Source organism: Tachyglossus aculeatus, chromosome 10 (genome assembly GCF_015852505.1).
Source record: "Tachyglossus aculeatus isolate mTacAcu1 chromosome 10, mTacAcu1.pri, whole genome shotgun sequence".
Classification (NCBI taxonomy): Eukaryota; Metazoa; Chordata; class Mammalia; order Monotremata; family Tachyglossidae; genus Tachyglossus; species Tachyglossus aculeatus.
The window spans coordinates 17,473,377-17,500,624 of NC_052075.1; the positions used below are offsets into that span (position 1 = coordinate 17,473,377).

At 48.6% G+C, this 27,248-nt stretch overlaps 1 protein-coding gene across 3 annotated transcripts in view; it reads right to left on the bottom strand.

Moving 5' to 3' along the window:
- Window positions 1-1,798: 1,798 nt before the first annotated feature.
- The window catches only part of UGDH (UDP-glucose 6-dehydrogenase), a 45,795-nt gene continuing 20,345 nt past the window's right edge, over window positions 1,799-27,248 (bottom strand). For 2 of the 3 annotated variants that reach the window (XM_038752512.1, XM_038752510.1), the window contains exons 2-12: window positions 23,837-24,005; window positions 22,413-22,514; window positions 21,504-21,704; window positions 21,147-21,344; window positions 20,087-20,234; window positions 16,261-16,355; window positions 8,781-8,911; window positions 7,294-7,427; window positions 5,358-5,449; window positions 3,519-3,629; window positions 1,799-2,205 (exon numbers count right to left, since the gene is read on the bottom strand). In XM_038752512.1, coding sequence (XP_038608440.1) covers window positions 2,095-2,205; window positions 3,519-3,629; window positions 5,358-5,449; window positions 7,294-7,427; window positions 8,781-8,911; window positions 16,261-16,355; window positions 20,087-20,234; window positions 21,147-21,344; window positions 21,504-21,704; window positions 22,413-22,514; window positions 23,837-23,998 — 1,485 coding nt within the window. In that variant the 5' untranslated portion in view covers window positions 23,999-24,005 and the 3' untranslated portion in view covers window positions 1,799-2,094. Of the gene's footprint in view, window positions 2,206-3,518; window positions 3,630-5,357; window positions 5,450-7,293; window positions 7,428-8,780; window positions 8,912-16,260; window positions 16,356-20,086; window positions 20,235-21,146; window positions 21,345-21,503; window positions 21,705-22,412; window positions 22,515-23,836; window positions 24,010-27,248 lie in introns of all 3 variants that reach the window. The other variant, XM_038752511.1, reaches the window with a different exon arrangement.

The following is a 27,248-nucleotide window of genomic DNA, read 5'->3' on the forward strand; positions in this document are numbered from 1 at the left end:
GACAGGAATGGCAGACGATCGGAAGTCACGGGATCCAGGTGACTGACGGGTTAGCCCCAGGGAAATGGAAATGATTCCCTTTTTCGTAGCAGTGCAATCCCTGGCATAGGAAGGGCGACTTGGAGGGGGGAGGAGGGCCTTCCCTCCCCATCCCGCCACACAATTTCTCCCCTCATTACTCATTTTACCCCAATTTAGACTACCTGACACTGGGGACAGGGCTATGAAAATAACGCTTCGTTCCAGAAGCCAAGTTTGCCACACAGGGCAGACTTGGTGGATTCTGCCTTTGAGCCGACCTGGGACAGATGTCCTCCTCAGAGCTGAATAATAATAATAATGGCATTTATTAAGCGCTTACTATGTGCAGAGCACTGTATTAAGCGCTGGGGAGATTACAGGGTGATCACGTTGTCCCACGGGGGGTATACAGTCTTCATCCCCATTTTACAGATGAGGTAACTGAGGCCCAGAGAAGTGAAGTGACTTGCCCGAAGTCACACAGCTGACAGTTGGCGGAGCGGGGATTTGAACCCATGACCTCTGACTCCAAAGCCCGGGCTCTTTCCACTGAGCCACGCTGCTTCTCTAGACCCAAATAGGGGTCCAACAAGGTGCCGGAGTAGGTACAAGATGATAACCTGGCTGGACAAAGTCCATGTCGCACATGGGGCTCACCGTCTCAATCCCTATTTTATAGATGAGGTAACTGGGGTACAAAAAAAGGGAAGTGACTTACCCAGGATCACACAGCAGACAGACAAAGGGCCCCAGGGCTGGCAGGGACCTTGGGAGGTCATCTGGGCCAACCTCCCACCTCCTCACAGGTGAATGAATAAGATTTCGAGGATGCCTGGCTGATCTTTCAGCGCTTAGAACAGCGCTCTGCACATGGTAAGCGCCTAATAAATGCCATCATTATTAGTAGTATTATCTTTCCTCAGGGAAGGAACCTGAGGATATGAGGAACCTGAGGAATATGTTGCCAATCTGTACTTCCCAAGCGCTTAGTACAGTGCTCTGCACACAGTAAGCGCTCAATAAATACGATTGATGATGATGATGAAGGAACCACCACCCCCTCCCTCAGTCAGCCATTCTGGTTTTCATTCATCCCGCGAGCCTGGAAGTTCTTCCTTCTCTCCCCCCTCTTCCCCTGCCATTAAAACCCGTGTTCCCTTGAGAAAAGCGAGTCAGAATCTCTTCACCGAAACCCTTCAGACAGCTGAAGGCAGTAATTCATCCCTTCAGCCGGCTCTTTCTCCAGGCTAAAACAGTCCCACTTCCTTTAGCCTTTCCTCAGAGGACTGCTTTTTCCCTTCCCATCTCATCACTCAAGTTACTTAGGACTTCCTTGTACTTCCCAAGCGCTAAGTACAGTGCTCTGCACACAGTAAGCGCTCAATAAATACGATTGATTGATTGATTAAGACTCTCCAACGTCTCCACATCCGGCTTAGAGGGTCGAGACCCGAATAGAGGCCAGCGATCGCGCTGATCCGAGCAGGGTACGGTCCGATTAATCCGGGCGTGCGATATTTTTGCCACTCTCGCCCAGTCCCGTTTCTTATCCACACTGATGATTCCTATTCAACTTGGGGTCCACTCTGACCCTCTCCTCGGGAGACTTTGGTCGGACACATCCACTTAGCCGTGCACCCGGAGGTGTCTTTTGACTCTTTGGGTTAGTTTGCGGGCGGGATGGAGGGGCTGGGGGGAGACAGTTGACTCCGTACTCATCACTCTACAGGTCTTGTGCTCTTTAACGCGGGGGGAATGAAGCAGCAGCTTCTGGACATTTTTCGAAAGCAAAGAGTTGCACTTTTATTTTTTAAAAAGACCATTAAAAATCACTAGGGCTCGCCCTCTGTCTCGATAATTGAACGGAATTATAAAAATAGAAAAGAGACTAGATATAGAAAGAACTACTGCGTCTGCTGCCACAGCTAGGGAAAAGGTGGGTTAACGACTCGAAAATAGCCTCCCTAAAGCGCGTGGTTTTTGCTACCTAATGGAGGTGGGCGTGGAGGGGACAGGGAGGAATTCACGATCCCGTCGTACAGACCAGACACATTGAGGTGCTCTTGATAAGCCCTACACTCTGGGTTTCTTGTTCGGCGGGTCTTGAAGGCTGAACTTGGGAATTTCACCTGAAGGAGCGTAGGGAATTCTTTTTGACGACACCTTCTTGCCGATCGTTTCAATCTAACAAGGAAACCAAGACACGTTGGTAGTCGTACTTTGCCAAATGGCCTCGGATCACTTAGTCAAGACACTGTGCTTGTTTTACGGTATCTGTTAAGCGAAGGCGGTCAGGCGGCGCCGGAATGAGGTGGGGGAAAGGAAGGAGGGCGTGGGGGTGGTCTTCCCTCAACCAGGTTTGCTCTGAAATTTGCTCATAAAGCTCCTCATCCCAGAAGGAGAAACCTCTCTGGGCCTCAGTTTCCTCACCTTGTAAAATGGGGATTAAGGCCGCGAGCCCCAGATGGGACACGGACTGTGTCCGGCCTGATTAGCTTGTATTTACTCCAGTGCTTGGTACATAGTAAGCACTTAAATGCCATTTTTAAAATACCATTAAAAAAAAAAGGAGGGGAACAGAAATAAAGGATGGAAGGAACCACTCAGAGAGCGCCGGGGGTGGCAGGACTTTTGCCTGAGTCTAGTGATTCAAAGGCAGGTTGGAAGGCCCAGCCAGACCCATTTTGTGCTAAGTTTCTGCAGTACTAATAATAATGATGGAATTTGTTAAGCACTTACTATGTGCAAAGCACTGTTGTAAGCGCGGGGGGGATTAGTAGAGCGCTATTTCCCCTTTTCCCAGGAGTAACGAGCCTACGACACTGGTTTTCCCCTTGAGCAAAACCACGGCGGGCAACGGGCTAGGACTTTAATAATAATAACAACTGCGGTATTTGTTAAGCACTCATTATGTGCCAGGCACTGTACTAAGCGCTGGGGCTCACAGTCTTAATCCCCATTTTGCAATTTTAATCATCATCATCATCATCAATCGTATTTACTGAGCGCTTACTATGAGCAGAGCACTGTACTAAGCGCTTGGGAAGTACAAATTGGCAGGTGGAGAGAGCGACGATGGTCTGTTTTATGTGACGGGAAGGAGGCAGGACATGGGCGAGGGTTTGATAGCACAATAGATGAAACTGGGGTACAGTGGGTAGATTGGTGTTAGAGGAGTGAAGTTCATGTGCTGGGTTGTAGACGGTTGTAGCTCAGTCGGCAAGCCAAGATAGAGGAGGTCAAAGTGATTTAAAGCTGACGATAGTCAAGCTATGAACCAACATTATTTTGGATGACTGTGAGCCTGTTATTTGGTAGGGAGTATCTGTTGCCAAATTGTACTTTCCAATTGGTACAGTGCTCTGCACACAGTAAGCGCTCAATAAATACAACTGAATGCATGAAGCGAGGCACAGAAAAGTCAAGTGACTTGTCCAAGGTGACGCGGCAGACAAGTGGCAGAGCGGACATCGGACTTTAGTTACGGGCCACGATACCTGGAAGCCAATGGCCTGGAGCTCATTGTGAAGTCCATCCAGGACCCGTCTGCCGTCGAAAATGAAGGCCGGCTTCAGCATCTTTTTGTGGATGCGTTCATAATCCAGCTCCTGAAAGAACCATTAAAAAAAAAAAAAACCCTCAGGATTCTCCTCTTCCTGTGCCTCGCTCCCGCCCTTCCTCCGGCCCTGAACTGCCTCCCGCTTCCCAGCTGCCAGAGACCAGCCCTCCCCAGCCTCAAGGTCCTTGGAAAGTCTCACCTTCACTGGGAGATCTTTCCCAATTTAATTTCTGCGCTCCCTTGGTTTTATCTAAGAGGAGCAGGGTGGCTTGGGGGGACAGAGCCCAGGCTTCGGAGTCACAGGACCTGGTTTTTAATCCTGGCTCCGCCACGTGCCTGCTGTGTGACCTTGGGTAAGTCACTTAACTTTTCTGTGCCTCAGTTACCCACTGGGCTGTAAGTTCCCCAAGGATGAGGTCCACTAACTGAGGACCTGGATTTTAATCCCGGCTCCGCCACGTGCCTGCTGTGTGACCTCGGGCACGTCACTTAACTTTTCAGTGCCTCAGTTACCCACTGGGCTGTAAGTTCCCCAAGGATGGGGTCCACTAACTGAGGACCTGGTTTTTAATCCCGGCTCCGCCACGTGCCTGCTGTGTGACCTCGGGCAAGTCACTTAACTTTTCTGTGCCTCAGTTACCCATTGGACTGTAAGTTCCCCAAGGATGGGGTCCACGAACTCTCCTGTCCTCACCCAAGCACTTAAGAACAGTAATCCACCCATATACTATAAATAAATACTACTGATTGAACGACTGAACCCCCCATCCCAACCCTCCCCCTCTCCTCTATAATAATAATAATAATGATGATGGCATTTATTAAGCGCTTACTATGTGCAAAGCACTGTTCCAAGCGCTGGGGAGGTTACAAGGTGATCAGGTTGTCCCACGCGGGGGGTGGGGGTGGGGAGCTCACAGTCTTAATCCTCATTTTACAGATGAGGGAACTGAGGCACAGGGAAGTTAAGTCACGCAGCTGATGACTGTCAGAGCTGGGATTTGAACCCATGGCCTCTGGCTCCAAAGCCCGGACTCTTTCCACCGAGCCACGCTGCTTCTCACGGACCGTAAACCCACTGCGGGCAGGGCACGGGTCCGTTAACTTTCAAACTGTACTCTCCCAAGCGCTTAGTAGTCCGGTGCTCTGCACCTGGTAAGCGCTCAATACATCAGGATGGCTGACTGGTTAAGGCGCTGTTCTTATAAACCTACTGTGTGTGTTTCCTTGTGGGTTTGAACCCCACCCCTGCAAACTTCCTTTTCAGCACTTAGAACAGTGCTTTGCAATCAATCAATCGTATTTATTGAGCACTTACTGTGTGCAGAGCACTGTACTAAGCGCTTGGGAAGTACAAGTTGGCAACATATAGAGACAGTCCCTACCCAACAGTGGGCTCACAGTCTAAAAGGGGGAGACAGAGAACAAAACCAAACATGCTAACAAAATAAAATAGAATAGATATGTACAAGTAAAATAAATAAATAAATAAATAGAGTAATAAATATGTACAAACATATATACAGGTGCTGTGGGGAAGAGAAGGAGGTAAGATGGGGGGATGGAGAGGGGGACGAGGGGGAGAGGAGGGAAGGGGCTCAGTCTGGGAAGGCCTCCTGGAGGAGGTGAGCTTTCAGCAGGGCCTTGAAGGGAGGAAGAGATATACTTTGCACATAGTAAGCGCTTAATAAATGCCAGCATCATTATTATTATTATTCAATAAGTACCCCCTGATGAATGGATTCCTGCAGGCAGGATCCATGTCCGCCCTCCTCACCTTAAACATATCCCACTCGGTGCAGATGACTACGGCGTGGGCCCCGTCGCAAGCTTCGTAGGGATCCTTTGAGATGGTCACCAGGCGAGCCACTGCGGCAGGGAAGGGACAGCGAGGGAGGGGAAAGATGACGGGAAAGAGGAGAGGAAGGACAGGAAGAAGAGGATGGTCGTTCTCCCCACCCAACCTCCCGCTGGGGTTAGCTATGTATTTCTTTAATTTCTTCACAAGCTACGGGAGGCAGAGAGGACTAAAAACAGCCACAAGAGCCCGGGCTTTCGAGTCAGAGGTCATGGGTTCAAATCCCGACTCCGCCGATTGTCAGCTGTGTGACCCCGGGCAAATCACTTTTTTTTTTTGATGGCATTTATTAAGTGCTTACTATGTGCAAAGCACTGTTAATCTTCTCTGGGCCTCAGTCACCTCATCTTTAAAATGGGGATGAAGACTGTGAGCCCTGTGTGGGACAACCTGATCACCTTGTATCCCCCCAGCGCTTAGAACAGTGCTTCGCACATAGCAAGCGCTTAACAAATGCCATTATTATTATATAATTATTATATATTGATATACTATATAATAATCATATATTAGCCCCAGCACTTAGAACAGTGCTTCGCACACAGCAAGAGCTTAACAAATGCCATTATTATTATATAATTATTATACATTGATATACTATATAATAATTATATATTATCCCCAGTGCTTAGAACAGTGCTTCGCACATAGCAAGCACTTAACAAATGCCATTATTATTAATCATTACATATTAATATACTATATAACAATTATATATTATCCCCAGCGCTTAGAACAGTGCTTCGCACATAGCAAGCGCTTAACAAATGCCATTATTATAATATAATCATTATATATTGATGTACTATATAATAATCGTTATATATTATCACACACAATAAATTATTATATAATTATACAATATCGTTAACATGAAATATTATTGCATATATTATACATAATATATAGATAAACACCATTATTAATTTATCCATTATTTATTAACTTATTATTGTTTCTAATTGATTATCATTATTAATTAATATTATCATGTTAATAATATTTGATAATAATCAAAGTAGCATGGCCTAGCGGAGACAGCACAGGCCTAGGAGTCAAAGGACCCGAGTTCTAATCCTGGCTCTGCCCCTTGCCTGCTGCGGGACCCTGGGCAAGTCAGTCAGTCAGTTGTATTTATTGAGTGCTTATACAGTGGAAGACAGAAAATAAAATCACTCAGGGATACGTACATAAGTGGTGTGGGGCTGAGGGTGGGGGGAATATCAAGTGTTTTTTAGACTGTGAGCCCACTGTTGGGTAGGGACCGTCTCTATATGTTGCCAACTTGTGCTTCCCAAGCGCTTAGTACAGTGCTCTGCACGCAGTAAGCGCTCAATAAATACGATTGAGGAAGTGTTTCCAGAGGCCAGATCCAAGTGCTTAGGCGATGCGGAAGACGCTACACCGTAAACCCGTCACGGACGGGGGACGTGTCCGCCAACTCCGCGGAGAAGCAGCCTGGCCTAGGGGCTAGAGCACGGGCCGGCCCGGGGGGTGGGAGGACCCGGGTTCTAATCCCAGCTCTGCCACTTGCCTGCTGCACGAACTTGGGCAAGTCCCTTCACTTCTCTGAGCCTCAGTTCCCTCATCTGTAAAACGGGGATTAAGACTGTGAGCCCTCAGTGGACCAGGAACCAATCTTGTATCTACCCCGGCGCTTGGTAAGCAGTAAGCGCTGAACAAATACCATGATTATTATTCCGCTTTAGTGTTCTAAGAGCAGTGCAGTGTTCTGCTCATGGTAAGTGCTCAATAAATACCACTGATTGACCGAGAGGGAGTCGGGGAAAGGAAGACTTAGTTGGGGCAGGCCTGCCCCTTGGAAGGGGTGCGACGGATGAAGCGGGAGCCTCACCTTGGTCGTCTTCGGAGACGCCGGGGTGCGACAGATCCACCACGATCTGTTCCCGGGGCACTTTGGGGTCATAGATGTGGAGGTGAGCGCCCTCGTCCATCAAGTACTTGCTGATGTAGATGCTGGACGACTCCCTAGCGCCGAAGGCAACCGCGGTCAGTGGGCCCGGCCCCGGCACCGCCCGCCCGCCCGCCTGCCCACCGCGGCCACGGAGCCGGTGGAGGCGGGCGGGCCGACCCACCCCGCCGGGCCTCGGCCTCTCTCGGGCGGCCCGCCTCCCCGGGGCAACAGCAGCCACGCTCCCAGGACGCCAAGGGAACACATTCAAAAGAGGTGGAGAAGCAGGGTGGCCTAGTGGGTAGAGCAAGGGCCCGGGAAGACTTCTCCCGCCCTCAGTTCGCCCACCTGCAAAACGGGGGTTAATAATAATGATAATAATGGCACTGGGGACTGTGAGCCCACTGTTGGGTAGGGACCGTCTCTCTATGTTGCCAGCTTGTACTTCCCAAGCGCTTAGTCCAGTGCTCTGCACACAGTAAGCGCTCAATAAATACGATTGATTGATTGATTACTTTGTGCAAAGCACTAAGCGCTGGGGGGATACAAGGTGATCAGGTTGTCCCGCGTGGGGCTCACAGCCATCCTCCCCATTTGGCAGATGAGGCTCCGAGAAGTGAAGTGACTTGCCCAGGGTCACCCAGCGGACATGCGGCGGAGCTGGGATTCGAACCCACGACCTCTGACTCCAAAGCCCAGGCTCTTTCCACTGAGCCACGCCGCTTCTCTTAAGACTGTGAGCCCCATGTGGGACACGGACTGTGTCCAACCTGCCAACTCGTGTCTACCCGTCACTTAGTACAGTGCTCGGCACGGAAGCAGCGTGGCTCAATGGAAAGAGCCCGGGCTTGGGAGTCAGAGGTCATGGGTTCAAATCCCGTTTTTGTTTTGTCATACGTTTTGTTTCGTCGTCTGTCTACCCCTTCTAAACTGTGAGCCCGTTGTTGGGTAGGGACCATCTCTAGATGTTGCCAACTTGTACTTCCCAAGCGCTTAGTACAGTGCTCTGCACACAGTAAGCGCTCAATAAATACGATTGAATGAATGAATGAATGAATCCCGGCTCCACCAATTGTCAGCTGTGTGACCTTGGTCAAGTCACTTAACTTCTCTGCTACCTCATCTGGAAAATGGGGATGAAGACTGTGAGCCCCACCTGGGACAACCCGATCACCTTGTATCCCCCTCCAGTTCTTAGAACAGTGCTTTGCGCATAGTAAGCGCTTAACAAATGCCATTATTATTATTATTATTCTTAATACCATTTTTAAAAAAGAGCAAAAAATAACCCAAGGTCGCGGCAGAAACCCTCATCCGCTCTGCAGGTTATTTGCAAACCAGGAATCCACGCGAGGAGACGGTGGGGAGGAAGGAAGGGCCAGACTGGGGCCTCGAGGATTTTTATTCCGGTCGGTGAGTCTGAAACCTACCTTGTGTCTCCGGTGTCCTTTTTGAAGGCAAATCCCAAAATAGCGATCTTCTTGTCCGTGACTGTGTTGAACAGGCTGTCTATGATCCTAGATGCAAACCTCCTTCTTTGGTAGTCGTTCATGTCTATCACCTGCAAATGCAGCGGGTAAATTGGGCAGGAAAGGAAGGACGGCGGCCTCACTATTGCCAAGAAGGCAACCGTGCCAGCGAGATCAGGCAACTCGGGCATTGCCATCCTCCGCCCTGGTTCTCCGCTTTGGGTGCTCTGAGCGGGCCCAAGGGTTGGCTACCCGCCCAATGTCTCAAAAAGGAGAAGCAGCATGGCCCGGGAGTCCGAAGGACCTGGGTTCTAATTCCACACCCACCCCCTGTCTGCTGCATGACTCTACAATAGTCACTTCACTTCTCTGGGCCTCAGTTCCCTAATCCGTAGCACGGCCCGGGAGCCCGAAGGACCTGGGTTCTAATTCCACACCCACCCCTTGTCTGCTGTGTGACTCTACGATAGTCACTTCACTTCTCTGGGCCTCAGTTCCCTAATCCGTAGCATGGCCTGGGAGTCCGAAGGACCTGGGTTCTAATTCCACACCCACCCCTTGTCTGCTGTGTGACTCTACGATAGTCACTTCACTTCTCTGGGCCTCAGTTCCCTAATCTGTAGCATGGCCCGGGAGTCAGAAGGACCTGGGTTTTAATTCCACACCCACCCCTTGTCTGCTGCGTGACTCTAGGATAGTCACTTCACTTCTCTGGGCCTCAGTTCCCTAATCCGTAGCACGGCCCGGGAGCCCGAAGGACCTGGGTTCTAATTCCACACCCACCCCTTGTCTGCTGTGTGACTCTAGGATAGTCACTTCACTTCTCTGGGCCTCAGTTCCCTAATCCGTAGCACGGCCCGGGAGCCCGAAGGACCTGGGTTCTAATTCCACACCCACCCCTTGTCTGCTGTGTGACTCTATGATAGTCACTTCACTTCTCTGGGCCTCAGTTCCCTAATCCGTAGCATGGCCCGGGAGTCCGAAGGACCTGGGTTCTAATTCCACACCCACCCCTTGTCTGCTGCGTGACTCTACGATAGTCACTTCACTTCTCTGGGCCTCCGTTCCCTAATCCGTAGCACGGCCCGGGAGTCCGTAGGACCTGGGTTCTAATTCCACACCCACCCCTTGTCTGCTGCGTGACTCCAGGATAGTCACTTCACTTCTCTGGGCCTCAGTTCCCTAATCCGTAGCACGGCCCGGGAGTCCGAAGGACCTGGGTTCTAATTCCACACCCACCCCCTGTCTGCTGCGTGACTCTACGATAGTCACTTCACTTCTCTGGGCCTCAGTTCCCTGATCCGTAGCACGGCCCGGGAGTCCGAAGGACCTGGGTTCTAATTCCACACCCACCCCTTGTCTGCTGCGTGACTCTACGATAGTCACTTCACTTCTCTGGGCCTCAGTTCCCTAATCCGTAGCATGGCCCGGGAGTCCGAAGGACCTGGGTTCTAATTCCACACCCACCCCTTGTCTGCTGTGTGACTCTACGATAGTCACTTCACTTCTCTGGGCCTCAGTTCCCTGATCCGTAGCATGGCCCGGGGGTCCGAAGGACCTGGGTTCTAATTCCACACCCACCCCTTGTCTGCTGCGGGACTCTAGGATAGTCACTTCACTTCTCTGGGCCTCAGTTCCCTAATCTGTAGCATGGCCCAGGGGTCCGAAGGACCTGGGTTCTAATTCACCCACCCCCTGTCTGCTGTGTGACTCCAGGATAGTCACTTCACTTCTCTGGGCCTCCATTCCCTAATCCGTAGCATGGCCCGGGAGTCCGAAGGACCTGGGTTCTAATTCCACACCCACCCCTTGTCTGCTGCGGGACTCTAGGATAGTCACTTCACTTCTCTGGGCCTCAGTTCCCTAATCCGTAGCATGGCCCGGGGGTCCGAAGGACCTGGGTTCTAATTCACCCACCCCCTGTCTGCTGTGTGACTCCAGGATAGTCACTTCACTTCTCTGGGCCTCCATTCCCTAATCCGTAGCATGGCCCGGGAGTCCGAAGGACCTGGGTTCTAATTCCACACCCACCCCTTGTCTGCTGCGTGACTCTACGATAGTCACTTCACTTCTCTGGGCCTCCGTTCCCTAATCCGTAGCACGGCCCGGGAGTCCGTAGGACCTGGGTTCTAATTCCACACCCACCCCTTGTCTGCTGCGTGACTCTAGGATAGTCACTTCACTTCTCTGGGCCTCAGTTCCCTAATCTGTAGCATGGCCCAGGAGCCCGAAGGACCTGGGTTCTAATTCCACACCCACCCCTTGTCTGCTGCGTGACTCTAGGATAGTCACCCTTCTCTGGGCCTCAGTTCCCTGATCTGTAGAATGGGGATTAAGACTGGGAGCCTCACGTGGGACCAACCTGATGACCTTGTATCTACTCCAGCAGCTAGTATAGCTCCTGGCACCGAGTAAGCACTTGATAAAAACCATTGGAAAAAAAAATCGAATTCATTCAACAGTATTTACTGAGTGCTTACGGTGTGCAGAGCACTGTACTAAGCGCTTGGGAAGTACAAATCGGCAACATATAGAGACGGTCCCTCCCCAACAACGGGCTCGCAGTCTAGAAGGGAGAGACAGACTACAGAACAAAACAAACAGGTGCAGCGTGGCTCAGTGGAAAGAGCCCGGGCTCTGGAGTCCGAGGTCATGGGTTCGAGCCCCGGCTCCGCCAATTAGCTGTGTGACTTTGGGCAAGTCACTTCACTTCTCTGGGCCTCAGTTCCCTCATCTGGAAAATGGGGATGAAGCCTGTGAACCCCATGTGGGACAACCTGATCACCTTGTAACCTCCCCAGCACTTAGAACGGTGCTTTGCACAGAGTAAGCGCTTAATAATAATAAAAAAATACCATCAAAATAAATAGAATTATAGCTAGATACACGGCATTAATAGAGTAATACACCTGTACAAATACGCACAAGTGCTGTGGGGAGGGGAAGAGGGGAGGGCAGAGGGGAGGAGGAGAGGAAAAGGGTGGAGGGGCTCAGTCTGGGAAGATTGGAGCCTCCGATGAGGATTCAGAAACACCTTGGGGGCCCCGAGGCAGCTCCGCAGTCAGGTGAGAACGGGAGGCCCAATCTTTGAATTACAACTTTGCCTGGTCTACGGCAGAGTTTCCAGTGTGCTTACGTCTTCCCACGTTCATCTCTCGCCTCCCCACCAGCAGTTCATCATCATCAATCGTATTTATTGAGCGCTTACTGTGTGCCGAGCACTGTACTAAGCGCTTGGGAAGTACAAGTTGGCAACATATAGAGACAGTCCCTACCCAACAGCGGGCTCACAGTCTAGGAGGAGGAGACAGAGAACAAAACCAAACATACTAACAAAATTAAATAAATAGAATAGATATGTACAGGCAAAATAGAGTAATAAATATGTACAAGCATATATACATATATACAGGTGCTGTGGGGAAGGGAAGGAGGTAAGATGGGGGGATGGAGAGGGGGACGAGGAAGAGGACGATGGAGAGGGGACATCACACCCAGGCCCATTTTCCTGCATTTTGGTGCTCCGTGACCAGACCCATGCGCAGACGCCTCCACTGTCTTCACTGCTACGATCAGAGTAGAGGGTTTTTTTTATGCTATTGGTTCTGCTGTTACCAACGGCCAGGCACCGTACTATGCACTAGGGTAGATATAAGATAATCAATCAATCAATCGTATTTACTGAGCGCTTACTGTGTGCAGAGCACTGTACTAAGGCTTGGGAAGTACAAGTTGGCAACATATAGAGACGGCCCCTACCCAACGGTGGGCTCACAGTCTAGAAGACTGGACACGATCCCTGTTCCACTTAGAGCTCACAGTCTTCATTCCCATTTTACAGATGAGGGAACTGAGGCCCAGAGAAGTGAAGTGACTTGCCCAAAGTCACACAGCTGACAACTGGCGGAGCCAGGATTTGAATCCATGACCTCTGACTCCAAAGCCCGGGCTCTTTCCACTGAGCCATGCTATATGGGAAGGTGGGAGTCTGGGCCCCCTGTTATTTTTTTATGGTATTTGCTAAGTGCTTACTAAAATAATAATAATCATGGCATTTATTAAGTGCTTACTACGTGCAAAGCACTGTTCTAAGCACTGGGGAGGGTACAAGGTGACCAGGTCGTCCCACGTGGGCCTCACAGTCTTAATCCCCGTTTTACAGATGAGGTCACTGAGGCCCAGAGAAGTGAAGTGACTTGCCCAAAGTCCCACAGCTGACAACTGGCAGAGCCAGGATTTGAACCCATGACCTCTGGACTCCAAAGCCCGGGCTCTTTCCACTGAGCCACGCTGCTTCCTATGATGTGTCAAACACTGTGCTAAGCACTGGGGTAGGTACAAGTCAACTTGTACTTCCCAAGCGCTTAGTACAGTGCTCTGCACACAGTAAGCGCTCAATAAATACGATTGATTGATCGATTGATTGGTAGAACACAGACCCTGTCCCACATGGGGCTCACTGTTTAAGCAGGAGGGAGAACAGATTTAATCCCCATTTTACAGTTGAGGAACTTGGACACAAAGAAGTGACTTGAAGAAGCAGTGGAAAGACCACCGGCCCGGCAATCTGAGGATCTGCGTTCTAATCCTCCGCTGTGCCACATGCCTTCTGTGTGACACTGGGTAAGTCGCTTCACTGTGCCCTGGCTACCTTATCTGTAAAATGAGGGGAAAAGCTGTGAGCCCCATGTATCTTGTCTCTACCCCTGTGCTTAGTACACTGCCTGGCATGTAGTGAGTGCTTAACAAATACTTTAAAAAAAAAAAAACAAACTTGTCCAAGGTCACACAGCAAGTAATCGGCACAGCTGGGATTAGAACTCAGGTCCTTCGGAAGAGCCCAGGCTCTTTCCACTAGGCACTCTGCTTGGCAAAAATCAGGATTTGCCCTTTCTCCTTCACAGAATTCCTACTCCCCTCGCCGACCTCCAGCCAGATGATGGAGATCAAAACCCTCCTCTCCCCTGGGAGAGGGAAATGCTCCTTAGGGAATGGAAGGCAAAGATGAGGACATCCTGAAGTCCAAAAGGAAGGGGGCGGGGGGTTGAGAGGCTGGGGTTCAACTGGTCCTGGACACAAGGGAAGTGAGAATGGGAAATGAAAGGAGATAAGCGGGAGTATCAAAAGACAAAATGAGAAGAAAAAGGAAGTGAGGAGGTAACTGAGGCCCAGAGAAGTGAAGTCACTTGCCCAAAGTCACACAGCTGACAACTGGCGGAGCCGGGATTTGAACCCATGACCTCCGCCTCCAAAGTCCGGGCTCTTTCCTACTGAGCCACGCTGCTTCTCTAAGCGCTTAGTACAGTGCTCTGCACACAGTAAGCGCTCAATAAATACGATTGATGATGAGGAGGAGGGTGGGAGATGGAAAGAGTAGCGATCAACCAACAGTATGGACTGAACACCTCCGGTTTGCAGAGCAACGGACGGAGGGACTTGGGAGAGTACCACAGAGTTAATAAATCTGAGCCCTGCCCTCCAGGAGCTGACAATCTAGTGGGAGGAAGAGCAAGAAAACCGAGGAGAAAGGGGAGAATTGAAGGGGTACGAAAGGAAAGGGAGAGGGGGAAGTGTTATATGTTGGCAAATCATCATCATCATCATCAATCAATCGTATTTATTGAGCGCTTACTATGTGCAGAGCACTGTACTAAGCGCTTGGGAAGTACAAACTGGCAACATATAGAGACAGTCCCTACCCAACAGTGGGCTCACAGTCTAAAAGGGGGAGACAGTTGCCAACTTGTACTTCCCAAGCGCTCAGTACAGTGCTCTGCACACAGTGAGCGCTCAATAAATACGATTGAATGAAATAGGGAGGAAAAGAAGAGAGGGGGAGAAGTGTCAAGAAAAGAGGAGAAAAACCTGACCTGAATAGAGACAGGTTAGTGTCCCCTACATTCAGCGCTTAGAACAGTGCCTTGCACATAGTAAGCACTTAACAAATGCCATCATTATTATTATTATTATCCATGTCTACTCCAGAAAAGGAGCAGCATGATTGCTCCAGAAAATTCTGTTATCCGGACTCACAGAGTCTGGAGTCAGGCTCAACTTGTACTTCCCAAACGCTTAGTACAGTGCTCTGCACACAGTAAGTGCTCAATAAATACGATTGAATGAAATATGGAGGAAAAGAAGAAAGAGGGAGAAGTGTCAAGAAAAGAGGAGAAAAACCTAACCTGAATAGAGACAGGTTAGTGTCTCTTACATCCACATGTGCTCCAAAAAAGGAGCAGCATGACTGCTCCAGAAGATTCTGTTATCCGGACTTGCGGAGTCTGGACTCAGGCTCAACTTGTACTTCCCAAGTGCTTAGTACAGTGCTCTGCGCACAGTAAGTACTCAATAAATATGATTGAATGAAATAGGGAGAAAAAGAAGAGAGAGGGAGAAGTGTCAAGAAAAGAGGAGAAAAACCTAACCTGAAGAGAGACAGGTTAGTGTCTCCTACATCCGTGTCTGCTCCAGAAAAGGAGCAGCATGACTGCTCCAGAAAATTCTGTTATCCGGACTCGCGGAGTCTGGAGTCAGGCTCAACGTGTACTTCCCAAGTGCTTAGTACAGTGCTCTGCACACAGTAAGTGCTCAATAAATATGATTGAATGAAACAGGGAGAAAAAGAAGAGAGAGGGAGAAGTGTCAAGAAAAGAGGAGAAAAACCTAACCTGAATAGAGACAGGTTAATGTCTCCTACATCCATATCTGCTCCAGAAGATTCTGTCATCCGGACTCGCGGAGTCTGGCGTCAGGCTCAACTTGTACTTCCCAAGCGCTTAGTACAGTGCTCTGCACACACTAAGAGCTCAATAAATACGATTGAATGAATGAATGAACGGACCCCACAGATACCCGGCTAACGGAACCAACTCAGTAGCCCCAGGCCGCGGACAAGCTCCCGAACTAAAGGACGAAGAAAGCGACTGGTTCCGCACCAGAATCGGGAAAGCTCGCCCATGCTTAGGTCCAGTCTCCAATGGAGATGGATCTGGCTTTGGGGTCCGGTTTGATCATTTTTGGATCGCTTCCCATGTATAACTAAGGGCCAGTCCCAGTGCACCCAAGATTCCCAGCACGACCAGCAGAAACACAGGTTCAAGGTCTCCATAAAGCTGCGGAAGTAAGGGAAGCAGCACGGCCTCGTACGGCCTGGGAGTTGGAAGGACCTGGGTTCTAATCCTGGCCCTGCCACTTGTCTGCTGGGTGACCTTGGGCAACTCACTTCACTTCTCCGAGCCTCAGTTATCTCACCTGTAAAACGGGGATTAAGACGGTGAGCTCTACGCGGACTATGTCCAACTTAATTAGCTTTTATCGACTTAGTACAGTACCTAGCACACATTAAGTGCTTAACAAGTACCATTAAAAAAAAAAAAAAAGGAGTCACGACCGAAACAGTGATTGGCTCCTCCTAGAAAAGCCTCCGAGGAAGAATTCCTACCTGTTGCCAATAACGCGCTACCTCCGGCAGGTTCAGCGCCTCACAGAGATAAACCAAGTTCAGGACGTCTTTCTGAAAACAGCTCCCGCCGAACCCTGTTCAGGTGAAAGTGCTCAATAAATACAATTGAATGAATGAATGAGTGAAAGTGAGTGAGTAAAATCCGGAGAATTGTCCCGTGATAATTGTTGACTCAGTCCAGGACCCGGGCCGCCCACCTGGGTAGGTAGGTGGGCCGGGAAGCTGAGTGAATAATAATAATAATAATAATTATGACGGCATTTATTAAGCGCTTACTATGTGCAAAGCACTGTTCTAAGCGCTGGGGAGGTTACAAGGTGATGAGGTTGTCCCACGGGGGGCTCACGGTCTTCATCCCCATTTTTACAGATGAGGGAACTGAGGCACAGAGAAGTGACTTGCCCAAAGTCACCCAGCTGCCAATTGGAGGAGCCGGGATTTGAACCCATGACCTCGGACTCCAAAGCCCGGGCTCTTTCCACTGAGCCACGCTGCTTCTCTAAATGAAGGGGCCGGGTTTGGGAAATATGGGGAATCACAAAACTCTGGGAAATCTTGGAGTTACGTGCAATCTACCTCTTGGTTCTCAGAACTCAGTGGACTGTGGACTGGGAAGCCAGCCAACTTAGATGCTGATTCGCAACTTGCTTGTGGTCAGAGGAACAGAATAATGGTACTTTGTTAGGCGCTTACTATGTGCCAGGCACTGTACTAAGCGCTGAAGAGGATACAAGCAATTCAGGTTGGATTCTGAACCCAGAGCCTGAGGTCTGCCTGTATGTCAGAGCGCCCGGTTAATATCAGACTGTACACCACCAACTCCTTCAGGGTCTGGTGCGCAGAATTAAGTATGTCCTGTCAAAGTGATGGTCACGTAATTTGCTTTTTAAGAAGAGCGCTTAGCTTCCCAAGCTCTGCACAGAGTAAGCGCTCAATAAATACGATTGAGTGAATGAATGAATGAATGAATGAAAGAGAAATGACCCTGAATTGCCCACTGCGGCCTGAAGGAAGAGATTTGAGTGAGTGAATGAATGAATGAATGAATGAATGAATGAATGAATGAAAGAGAAATGACCCTGAATTGCCCACTGCGGCCGAAGGAAGAGATTTCATTCGGGACTAAGCCAGTGGCTTTCACAACAGAGTCATTGTCGAATACGATAGAGGGTCCTTTCTTTCTCCCCACGGCTCTTACTGTGTGTGGAGCACTGTACTAAATGCTTGGGAGAGCACAGTGTAAGAGAGTTGGTGGACATGATTCCTGCCCTTAAGGAGTTTTCAGTCTACAGGGAGAGACGAATATTTAAATAAATTACAGACAGGGGAAATACTGTATAACATAAGGTTATTTTTCCTCTCCCCCGCCCCATCCCCCCGACCCTAATCAATCAATCGATCGTATTTATTGAGCGCTTACTGTGTGCAGAGCACTGTACTAAGCACTTGGGAAGTCCAAGTTGGCAACATATAGAGACGGTCCCTACCCAACAGTGGGCTCACAGTCTAGAAGGGGGAGACAGAGAACAAAACATAGTAACAAAATAAAATGAACAGAACAGATATGTACAAGTAAAATAAATAGAGTAATAAATACGTACAAACATATATACATATATAACGGTGCTGTAGGGAAGGGAAGGAGGTAAGGCGGTAGGGGTGGAGAGCCCCACAGCACCTGTATATATGTTTGTACAGATTTATTACTCTATTTCACTTGTACATACTGACTATTCTATTCATTTTGTCAATGATGTGCGTCTAGCTTTACTTCTATTTATTCTGATGACTTGACACCTGACCACATGTTTTGTTTTGTCGTCTGTCTCCCCGTTCTAGACTGTGAGCCCGTTGTTGGGTAGGGACCGTCTCTATATGTTGCCAACTTGTACTTCCCAAGCACTTAGTACAGTGCTCTGCACACTGTAAGCGCTCAATAAATATGACTGAATGAATGAATGAATTTATATAAGCATACATATATAAACAACATGGGGCTGGGGTGGGTATATATTTGTACATATTTATTACTCTATTTTATCTGTACATATTTATTACTCTATTTTATTAATGATGTGTATACAACTATAATTCTATTTATTCTAATGGTATTGATGCCTGTCTACTTGTTTTGTTTTGTTCTCTGTCTCCCCCTTCTAGACTGTGGTGAGCCCGTTGTTGGGGAGGGACCGTCTCTGTTGCCGATTTGTACTTCCCAAGCGCTTAGTACAGTGCTCTGCACACATTAAGCGCTCAATAAATATGACCGACTGAATGAATGAATGAAGGGATGAAAAGGAGCTTAAGGAGTTCACAATCATGTGCATCGTCTAGGCGGAAGGAAGGACGGGTCAGTGAAATGAAGGCCTACTCAGGGAAGGCTTCTTCTCTTACCTCCTTCCCTTCCCCAGAGCACCATATGTATATATGTTTGTACATATTTATTATTCTATTTATTCATTTATTTACTTGTACATATCTATTCTATTTATTTTATTTCGTTAGTATGTTTGGTTTTGTTCTCTGTCTCCCCCTTTTAGACTGTGAGCCCACTGTTGGGTAGGGATTGTCTCTATATGTTGCCAACTTGGACTTCCCAAGCGCTTAGTCCAGTGCTCTGCACACAGTAAGCGCTCAATAAATACGACTGATTGATTCTTAAGGAGGTATCTCCTACAGAGCGCTTTCTCTGACAGAGGTACAATGGGAGCAAGAAACAATTCTGCCTGCTCTCCCTGGGGCCGCACAACTCGTTTCTCTCCTGGAGCTGCATGTGTGGTTACCGCCTGACGTGAGTTCCCGGAGGCACGTCATTCCCAACCGCTTCCTCTTCCCGTCCGCTGTGGAGCCATGGCAAGACCCCAACGCCCTCTCATAATGCGACTGGGAAACATGGACAAATTATCATTCTAAGCTAAGATACGCTTGTATCTACTCCAGCGCTTAGTACTGTGCCTGGCACGTAGTAAGTGCTGACAGATGCCATTTAAAAACAACAATGACAAGAAAATAAAACAGTCTTTTCTTTCAGAACATACTTATTTTCAATGTAAGGGCTCAATAAATACTATCATTGGATTAAACAGTCTTTTCTTTCAGAACATACTAATCCAACGATGATATTTATTGAGCCCTTAAATTGACCAAATGGATGACACGCAAATTCGTGAAGCGTTCCATATTTTTAGACTGAGCCCCTTCCTTCCTTTCCCCCTCGTCCCCCTCTCCATCCCCCCATCTTACCTCCTTCCCTTCCCCACAGCACCTGTATATATGTATATATGTTTGTACATATTTATTACTCTATTTATTTATTTATTTTACTTGTACATATCTATCCTATTTATTTTATTTTGTTGGTATGTTTGGTTTTGTTCTCTGTCTCCCCCTTTTAGACTGTGAGCCCACTGTTGGGTAGGGACTGTCTCTATATGTTGCCAATTTGTACTTCCCAAGCGCTTAGTACAGTGCTCTGCACATAGTAAGCGCTCAATAAATACGATTGATGATGATGATGATGATGATGACCATCTATTGCTTTATATTTTTGTCCATCTTTCCCCGCTAAACTGTGAGGCTGCTGAGGCCAGAGATCGTATGGGTCAACTCTGTTGTAATGTACTCTTCCAGGCGCTTAGTACAGTGCTCTGTGCACAGTAAGTACTCAATGCCATTGATGATGATGGGCAGGGAGCACGTCTACCCACTCTGTTTTAATGTACTTTCCCAAGAGCTCGGCACAGTAGCCGCTCAATAAACACCGCCGATGGCCCAGTTCTGCGGTTCAACCCGAATTGTCGCTTACCGACACTGGCTTTCAGAAACTTATTCCCGATCCTCTGATCCATCCCGATGGCTGTTGCCACTTCTTCCACGTCAGCGCCCGTAGCCTCGCACAAGGCGCTGATAGAGTTAATACTGCTGATCCTCTGGGCCAGAAAAGCATTTGCTGCCTGGGAAAACCAGAAATGGAAGCAATGAACCAACGGGTCGTGTGTCCCTCCGTGGCCACGTCCGAACAGTCTCCCTGGGTAGAACCAACCCCAGCCACTCCCCGGGAGTTCAAGAAGAATGGGCAAATGCTAGGAAAAGTTTTGTGGATGGACCGCGAAGAATTCCGACGGGGAGATCGGAGGGAAAAACAGAGAAGCGGCTTGACCTAGTGAAGGCACCTTGGGCCTGGGAATCAGGAGGACCTGGGTTCTAATTTCCGGCTCCGCCAACTGCTTGCTGTGTGACCTTGGACGAGTCTCTTCACTTCTCCGGGCCTCGGTTCCCTCCACTCTAAAACGGGGATACCTATTCTCCCTCCTACTTAGGGAGACCGTAAGCTCGTTGTGGGCAGGGGCTGTGTCTGTTTATTGTTGTACTCTCCCACGCGCATAGCACAGCGCTGTGCTTACAGTAAGCGCTCAATAAATGATTGAATGAATGGACTATGAGTCCTGCGTGCTTACTACAGTGCTCTGCACATAGTGAGCACTCAATATATACAACTGGCTAAGTGCTCAATTAATACCACTGATCGATTAATCTCCATTTTACAGATGAGGCAACTGAAGCCCAGAGAAGTGAAGTGATTTGCCCGAAGTCCCACAGCTGACAAGTGGTGAAGCCAGGATTAGAATCCAAGATGCTCTATCATTCATTCATTCAATCCATCGTATTTATTGAGCACTTACTGTGTGCAGAGCACTGTACTGAGGGCTCGCTCCTTCTCCTAATTTCTGCAACCTAAGTTGTGTCAAGTGAGGAAGTTTAACCACCCCGATAGTAAAGTCGACGCTTCTGTGTCGGAACAACCCGGTGTGTTTTCACCCAGGTCACTGTCAGATGCCGCCAGCGGGAAGGGAAAGGTCACCAACCAGTTTGGAAAGCTCTGAAGACCAGGTGTTGGTCGTGAGGATCTTTTCTTTGGGAACCCAGTGTTCGTAGACGGCACTAAGGGCACGGACTGCTTTCTGTCCCTCCGGGGTCTCGTCGCCGCCGATCAGTACTCGATCCGGGTTCTTCAAATCCTTAATGGCTGTCCCTTCCGCCAAGAATTCGGGATTGGACAGCACCTGGCCTCCCCACAGAGAAGAAAGGGTCAAAGGAACCGCTGACCGAGTCGCCGTGACCCGAGTTCTGAATCGACCCGTCAACGGTACGTACTGAGCGCTATACTGAGCGCCCGGTATGGCGGAGTTGGCGGAGGCGATCCCGGCCCACGAGGCGCTCACCTGCAGGTTCAAGTTGGGTTTGGTGTTGGCGTCAAATATCCGGCGGATGCTCTCGGCCGCCCGTACCGGGACCGTGCTTTTCTCCGTCACGATCTTGTAGCCGTTGGCGTTTTGCACGATCCGCCGGGCGCACGCTTCGATGTACTTCAGATCGGCGGCCCGGCCTTTCCCCATCCCGTAAGTTTTTGTTGGGGTGTTAACCTGGAGGAGAGGAGAGCCCCCAGTGAAGACACGGTCCTGGGGTCGTGCAGAGTGAAGGAACGGGTCCTGGCTAAGGCTTGCGTTTTTCTTGGGGTGTTAACCTGGAGGGAGGAGGGCCCCTAAATGACAACCCAGTCCTAGGGTCACAGAAAGGGAAGGAGCCCGTTCTGGCGAAGACTTGTGTTTTGTTGGGGTGTTAACTTGGAGGGGAGAAGAGTCCCTAATGAAGACACGATCCTAGGGTCACAGAACGTGAAGGAACGTGTTTTAACTATGGCTTCTGTTTCTTGGTGGGGTGTTAACTTGGACGGGAGAAGAGCCCCATATGAAGACACAGTCCTAGGGTCCCGGAAAGCGAAGGGACAGGTCCTAACTAAGCTTTGTGGGGGGGCTGGTGTTAAGGATGGGCATGAGGAAAAGGTACCCCCGAATGAGACGAGGGATGGCTTCTTGTCTGGAGGGAAACAAATCAATCGATCAATTGGATGGATTAAGCGCTTACTGGGTGCAGAGCGCTGCACTAAGCGCTCGGGAGGGTACATGCAATGCCACAGAGTTGGTAGATACATTCAGTCCTTTCCACTGACACCCACTTTAAGGCCCTTTACTATCAGAAATAGAGGTGGAAAATCAAGAGACCCTTCCCAGCCCCGCAACCCGGAACCTTGGGCACGGCTAAGGATGTCCAACAGCTAAGACGACACTTACTGAGATGAATACAAGGTCGGCCTCTTTAATGGCATCGTCAATGTTGGTAGAGAAGAAGAGATTCTTCCCTCGACAGGATTCTACCACTTCCTTCAGTCCTGGCTGGAAAATAAAGGCCTCCTCAGTCAATTCCAATACGGTTGGTTTACGGATGAAAAGTCTACATTTTTCAAGAGGGCAGTGATTAAGTCCTCCTTCCTTCTAGTTAGACTGTGTCCAACATGCTTCCTTTCCTCCTCCCCATCCCCCCCACCTTACTTCCTTCCCCTCCCCATAGCACCTATATATATATATATATATATGTTTGTGCATATTTATTACTCTATTTTAATTGTACGTATTTATTCTATTTATTTTATTAATATGTTTTGTTTTGTCATCTGTCTCCCCCTTCTAGACTGTGAGCCCGCTGTTGGGTAGGGACCGTCTCTAGACGTTGCCAACTTGTACTTCCCAAGCGCTTCGTACAGTGCTCTGCACACGGTAAGCGCTCAACAAATACGATTGAATGAATGAATGAATCCTGATTAACTTTGTATATCAATCAATCGTATTTATTGAGCACTTACTGTGTGCAGAGCACTGTACTAAGCGCTTGGGAAGTCCAAGTTGGCAACATATAGAGACAGTCCCTACCCAACAGCGGGCTCACAGTCTAGAAGGGGGAGACAGAGAACAAAACAAAACATATTAACAAAATAAAATAAATAGAATATGTACAAGTAAAATAAATAGAGTAATAAATACGTACAAACATATATACATATATACAGGTATATCCACCCCGGTGCTTAGTATAGTGCACGGCACATAGTAAGCACTTAACGAGTAGTATAGTTATCATGCCAGCCCTCTAAAGCATCAGCTGAGAATCAGGGGGACCCCAGAATCAAACACTAACTACCTAGAAGACTGCAGTCATATAATTAAAGAAAAAAAATGTAGGTCACCAACCCAATGCTTTGAGATTCAGAAAAGCACTGTCCTACCATTTTTTAGCTGTTTGCTTGATTGCCCATGTTCTGAGAGCACCTCACTGAAGATTAATTCTACTAAAAATACAACGTATTAAGGTCTAAACACGCAGAAGGCCTGATTTGGCTTTTCCAATAGTTTTCCTCGAAACTATAAAGCACAAAATTCTCTTGGAATACTTCCTGCTTGTGCCTATCCCAGAGGAAAATGGACATAAACGGGGCCTGAGAATCAGGGTCCTCTATTAAGTTGATAGATTAGAGGCCCACAATAGCTAAACAATAAGATTGTCGCAAAGACTATGCCTATCTCGTGGGTAACTGTCAGAGTCGAATCAGGGCTACCACACATTCATTTGTTTATTGAGTGCTTATTGTGCGCAAAGTACCGTACTAAGCCCTTGGGAGAGTACGATACAGCAGGGAAGTATTCATTTAACAAAAGTTTACCTCATAAATGGGGAGCGTGCTGGAGTTCCACGCGTTGATTCTGGATTCGTTGACATCAACGACAGTCACCTGGATTTTGGGGCACATTTGGGCAATGACGCTGCAGGTGGGTCCTCCTACATAGCCGGCCCCAATGCAGCAGATCTTCTTAATTTCCACCATGATTGCACTGGAGGGGGAAGAGAAGAAGAGAGAACATCCAGCTTCACCGCAAACCGCCTGAAATGTTCGAGAAAAACCAGCGGGTCCTTTCGCCCCTACTGTGAAACGTTAATGAGGTTGGCTGATGGAAGGAATCACATAAATCCTGTGAATGACTACCCTTAGGAAAATCTGGAAGCCATTTGGGCAACTAGTAAATTCCCACATGGGCTGTAGTAGTAATAATAACAATGATGATGATGGCGATGATGATAATAACCGCGGTATTTGTTAGGAGCTTACTTTGAGCCAAGCGCCATAGTTGGCGCTGAGTAGACACAAGATGAACAGAATGGGCATAATAATAATAATAACAGCATTTATTAAGCGCTTACTATGTGTGGCATAATAATAATAATGGCATTTATTAAGCGCTTACTATGTGCAGAGCACTGTTCTAAGCACTGGGGAGGTTACGAGGTGATGAGGTTGTCCCACGGGTGGGGGCTCACATTCTTAATCCCCATTTTACAGATTCATTTATTTATTCATTCAATTGTATTTCTTGAGCGCTTACTGTGTGCAGAGCCCTGTACTAAGCACTTGGGAAGTACAAGTTGGGAACATATAGAGACGGTCCCTACCCAACAGTGGGCTCACAGTCAATGGGCACAGTTCCTCGTCCCACCTGGGGAACACAGTCGAAGAAGGAAGGAAAGCATATTTTATCCCCATTTTCCAGATGGGGAAACCGAAGCACAGAGAAGTGAAGTGACTTGACCCAGAGCTGGGATCAGAATCTGACTCCAAAGCCCGTGCACTTTCCACTAGACCACGTCGCTTCAGCTTAATCCCGCGGAGGGGACAGACACAAAATACTTTACAGATGAGAGGAAAAAGAGAATGGAAAGATGAATGGGGGAATAAAGATGTGCTTATATAGTAGAGTACGTACGCCAACATGCAGGTAAACTGAGGAGGATAAGATCTAGGGAAGAGGAAACTAACTGGGGAACGCATCTCGGAGGAGAAGGGATTTCAGAAGGATTTGGCTTAGAACAATGCTTGGAACGGTAAGTGCTTAACACAGTAATAATAATAATAATAATTTGGAAGATGGGGAGAGCTGTGTGTGGTCTCAGGGATTTGACGAGGGATGGAGTTACGGGCAAGTGGAGGGGTGAGGGCCGAGGTCAGAAGTGGAAGAGATGACAACAAGTAAGCGCTCAATAAATACGATTGATGATGATGACAACAAGGCACCGTGAGGTTAGTTTCGGAGGAATGGAGGGTGCGGCTGGGAGAATGGGAGAAGAAGAGTGGATGCATAAGAGGGAGAGTGCTGACGGAGAGGCAGTGGCCAGGCGCTTTCTACTTGAAGCAACGATGGAAGGCTTTTGAGGAGTGGCATGGACTAGAAAAGCGAGGTGCTGAAGACAGGGAGATCAGTGAGTCAATCAATGCTATTTATTGAGCACTGTAATAATAATAATAATAATAATAATGGCATTTATTATCATCATCATCATCATCATCAATCGTATTTATTGAGTGCTTACTATGTGCAGAGCACTGTACTAAGTGCTTGGGAAGTACAAGTTGGCAACATATAGAGACAGTCCCTACCCAACAGTGGGCTCACAGTCTAAAAGGGGGAGACAGAGAACAAAACCAAACATACTAACAAAATAAAATAAATAGAATAGATATGTACAAATAAAATAAATAAATAAATAGAGTAATAAATATGTACAAACATATATACATATATACAGGTGCTGAGGGGAGGGGAAGGAGGTAAGGGGGGGATGGAGAGGGGGACGAGGGGGAGAGGAAGGAAGGGGCTCAGTCTGGGAAGGCCTCCTGGAGGAGGTGAGCTCTCAGCAGGGCCTTGAAGGGAGGAAGAGAGCTAGCTTGGCGGAGGGGCAGAGGGACTGGGGGCATTCCAGGCCCGGGGGATGACGTGGGCCGGGGGTCAATGGCGGGACAGGCGAGAGCAAGGTACAGTGAGGAGATTAGCGGTGGAGGAGCGGAGGTTGCGGGCTGGGCAGTAGAAGGAGAGAAGGGAGGTGAGGTAGGAGGGGGCGAGGGGATGGAGAGCCTTGAAGCCCAGGGTGAGGAGTTTCTGCCTGATGCACAGATTGATCGGTAGCCATTGGAGGTTTTTGAGGAGGGGAGTGATATGCCCAGAGCGTTTCTGGACAAAGATAATCCGGGCAGCAGCATGAAGTATGGATTGAAGTGGCGAGAGACACGAGGATGGGAGATCAGAGAGAAGGCTGGTGCAGTAGTCCAGACGGGATAGGATGAGAGCTTGAATGAGCAGGGTAGCGGTTTGGATGGAGAGGAAAGGGCGGATCTTGGCAATGTTGCGGAGCTGAGACCGGCAGGTTTTGGTGACGGCTTGGATGTGAGGGGTGAACGAGAGAGCGGAGTCGAGGATGACACCAAGGTTGCGGGCTTGTGAGACGGGAAGGATGGTAGTGCCGTCAACAGAGACGGGAAAGCCAGGGAGAGGACAAGGTTTGGGAGGGAAGACAAGGAGCTCAGTCTTCGACATGTTGAGCTTTAGGTGGCGGGCGGACATCCAGATGGAGATGTCCTGAAGGCAGGAGGAGATGCGAGCCTGGAGGGAGGGGGAGAGAGCAGGGGCAGAGATGGAGATCTGGGTGTCATCAGCGTAGAGGTGATAGTTGAAGCCGTGGGAGCGAATGAGGTCACCAAGGGAGTGAGTGTAGAATCCCGGCCTGGGGATTAAAACTGTGAGCCCCATGTGAGCCCACTGTTGGGTAGGGACTGTCTCTATATGTTGCCAACTTGTACTTCCCAAGCGCTTAGTACAGTGCTCTGCACACAGTAAGCACTCAATAAATATGACTGATTGATTGATTGATATGGACTGTGTCCTATCTTGCAGCTACCCCCAGAATTTAATACAGTACCAGGCACATGGAAAGTGCTTAATAAATACCATTAAAATATTTTAGACTGTGAGCCCACTGTTGGGTAGGGACTGTCTCTATATGTTGCCAATTTGTACTTCCCAAGCGCTTAGTACAGTGCTCTGCACATAGTAAGCGCTCAATAAATACGATTGATGATGATTAAAATAAAATGTCAATCCCAGATCTGGACTTTGGCATAGTCAGATTACCTAGCGCCTATTTAATCGAAAGCGATAGCATTGGTTGTCAAATCATAACCGTATAAAAGTAACCATATAAAAAAATTGAAGGAAAACAAAGCACTACTTGACCATCAATCTACTTAT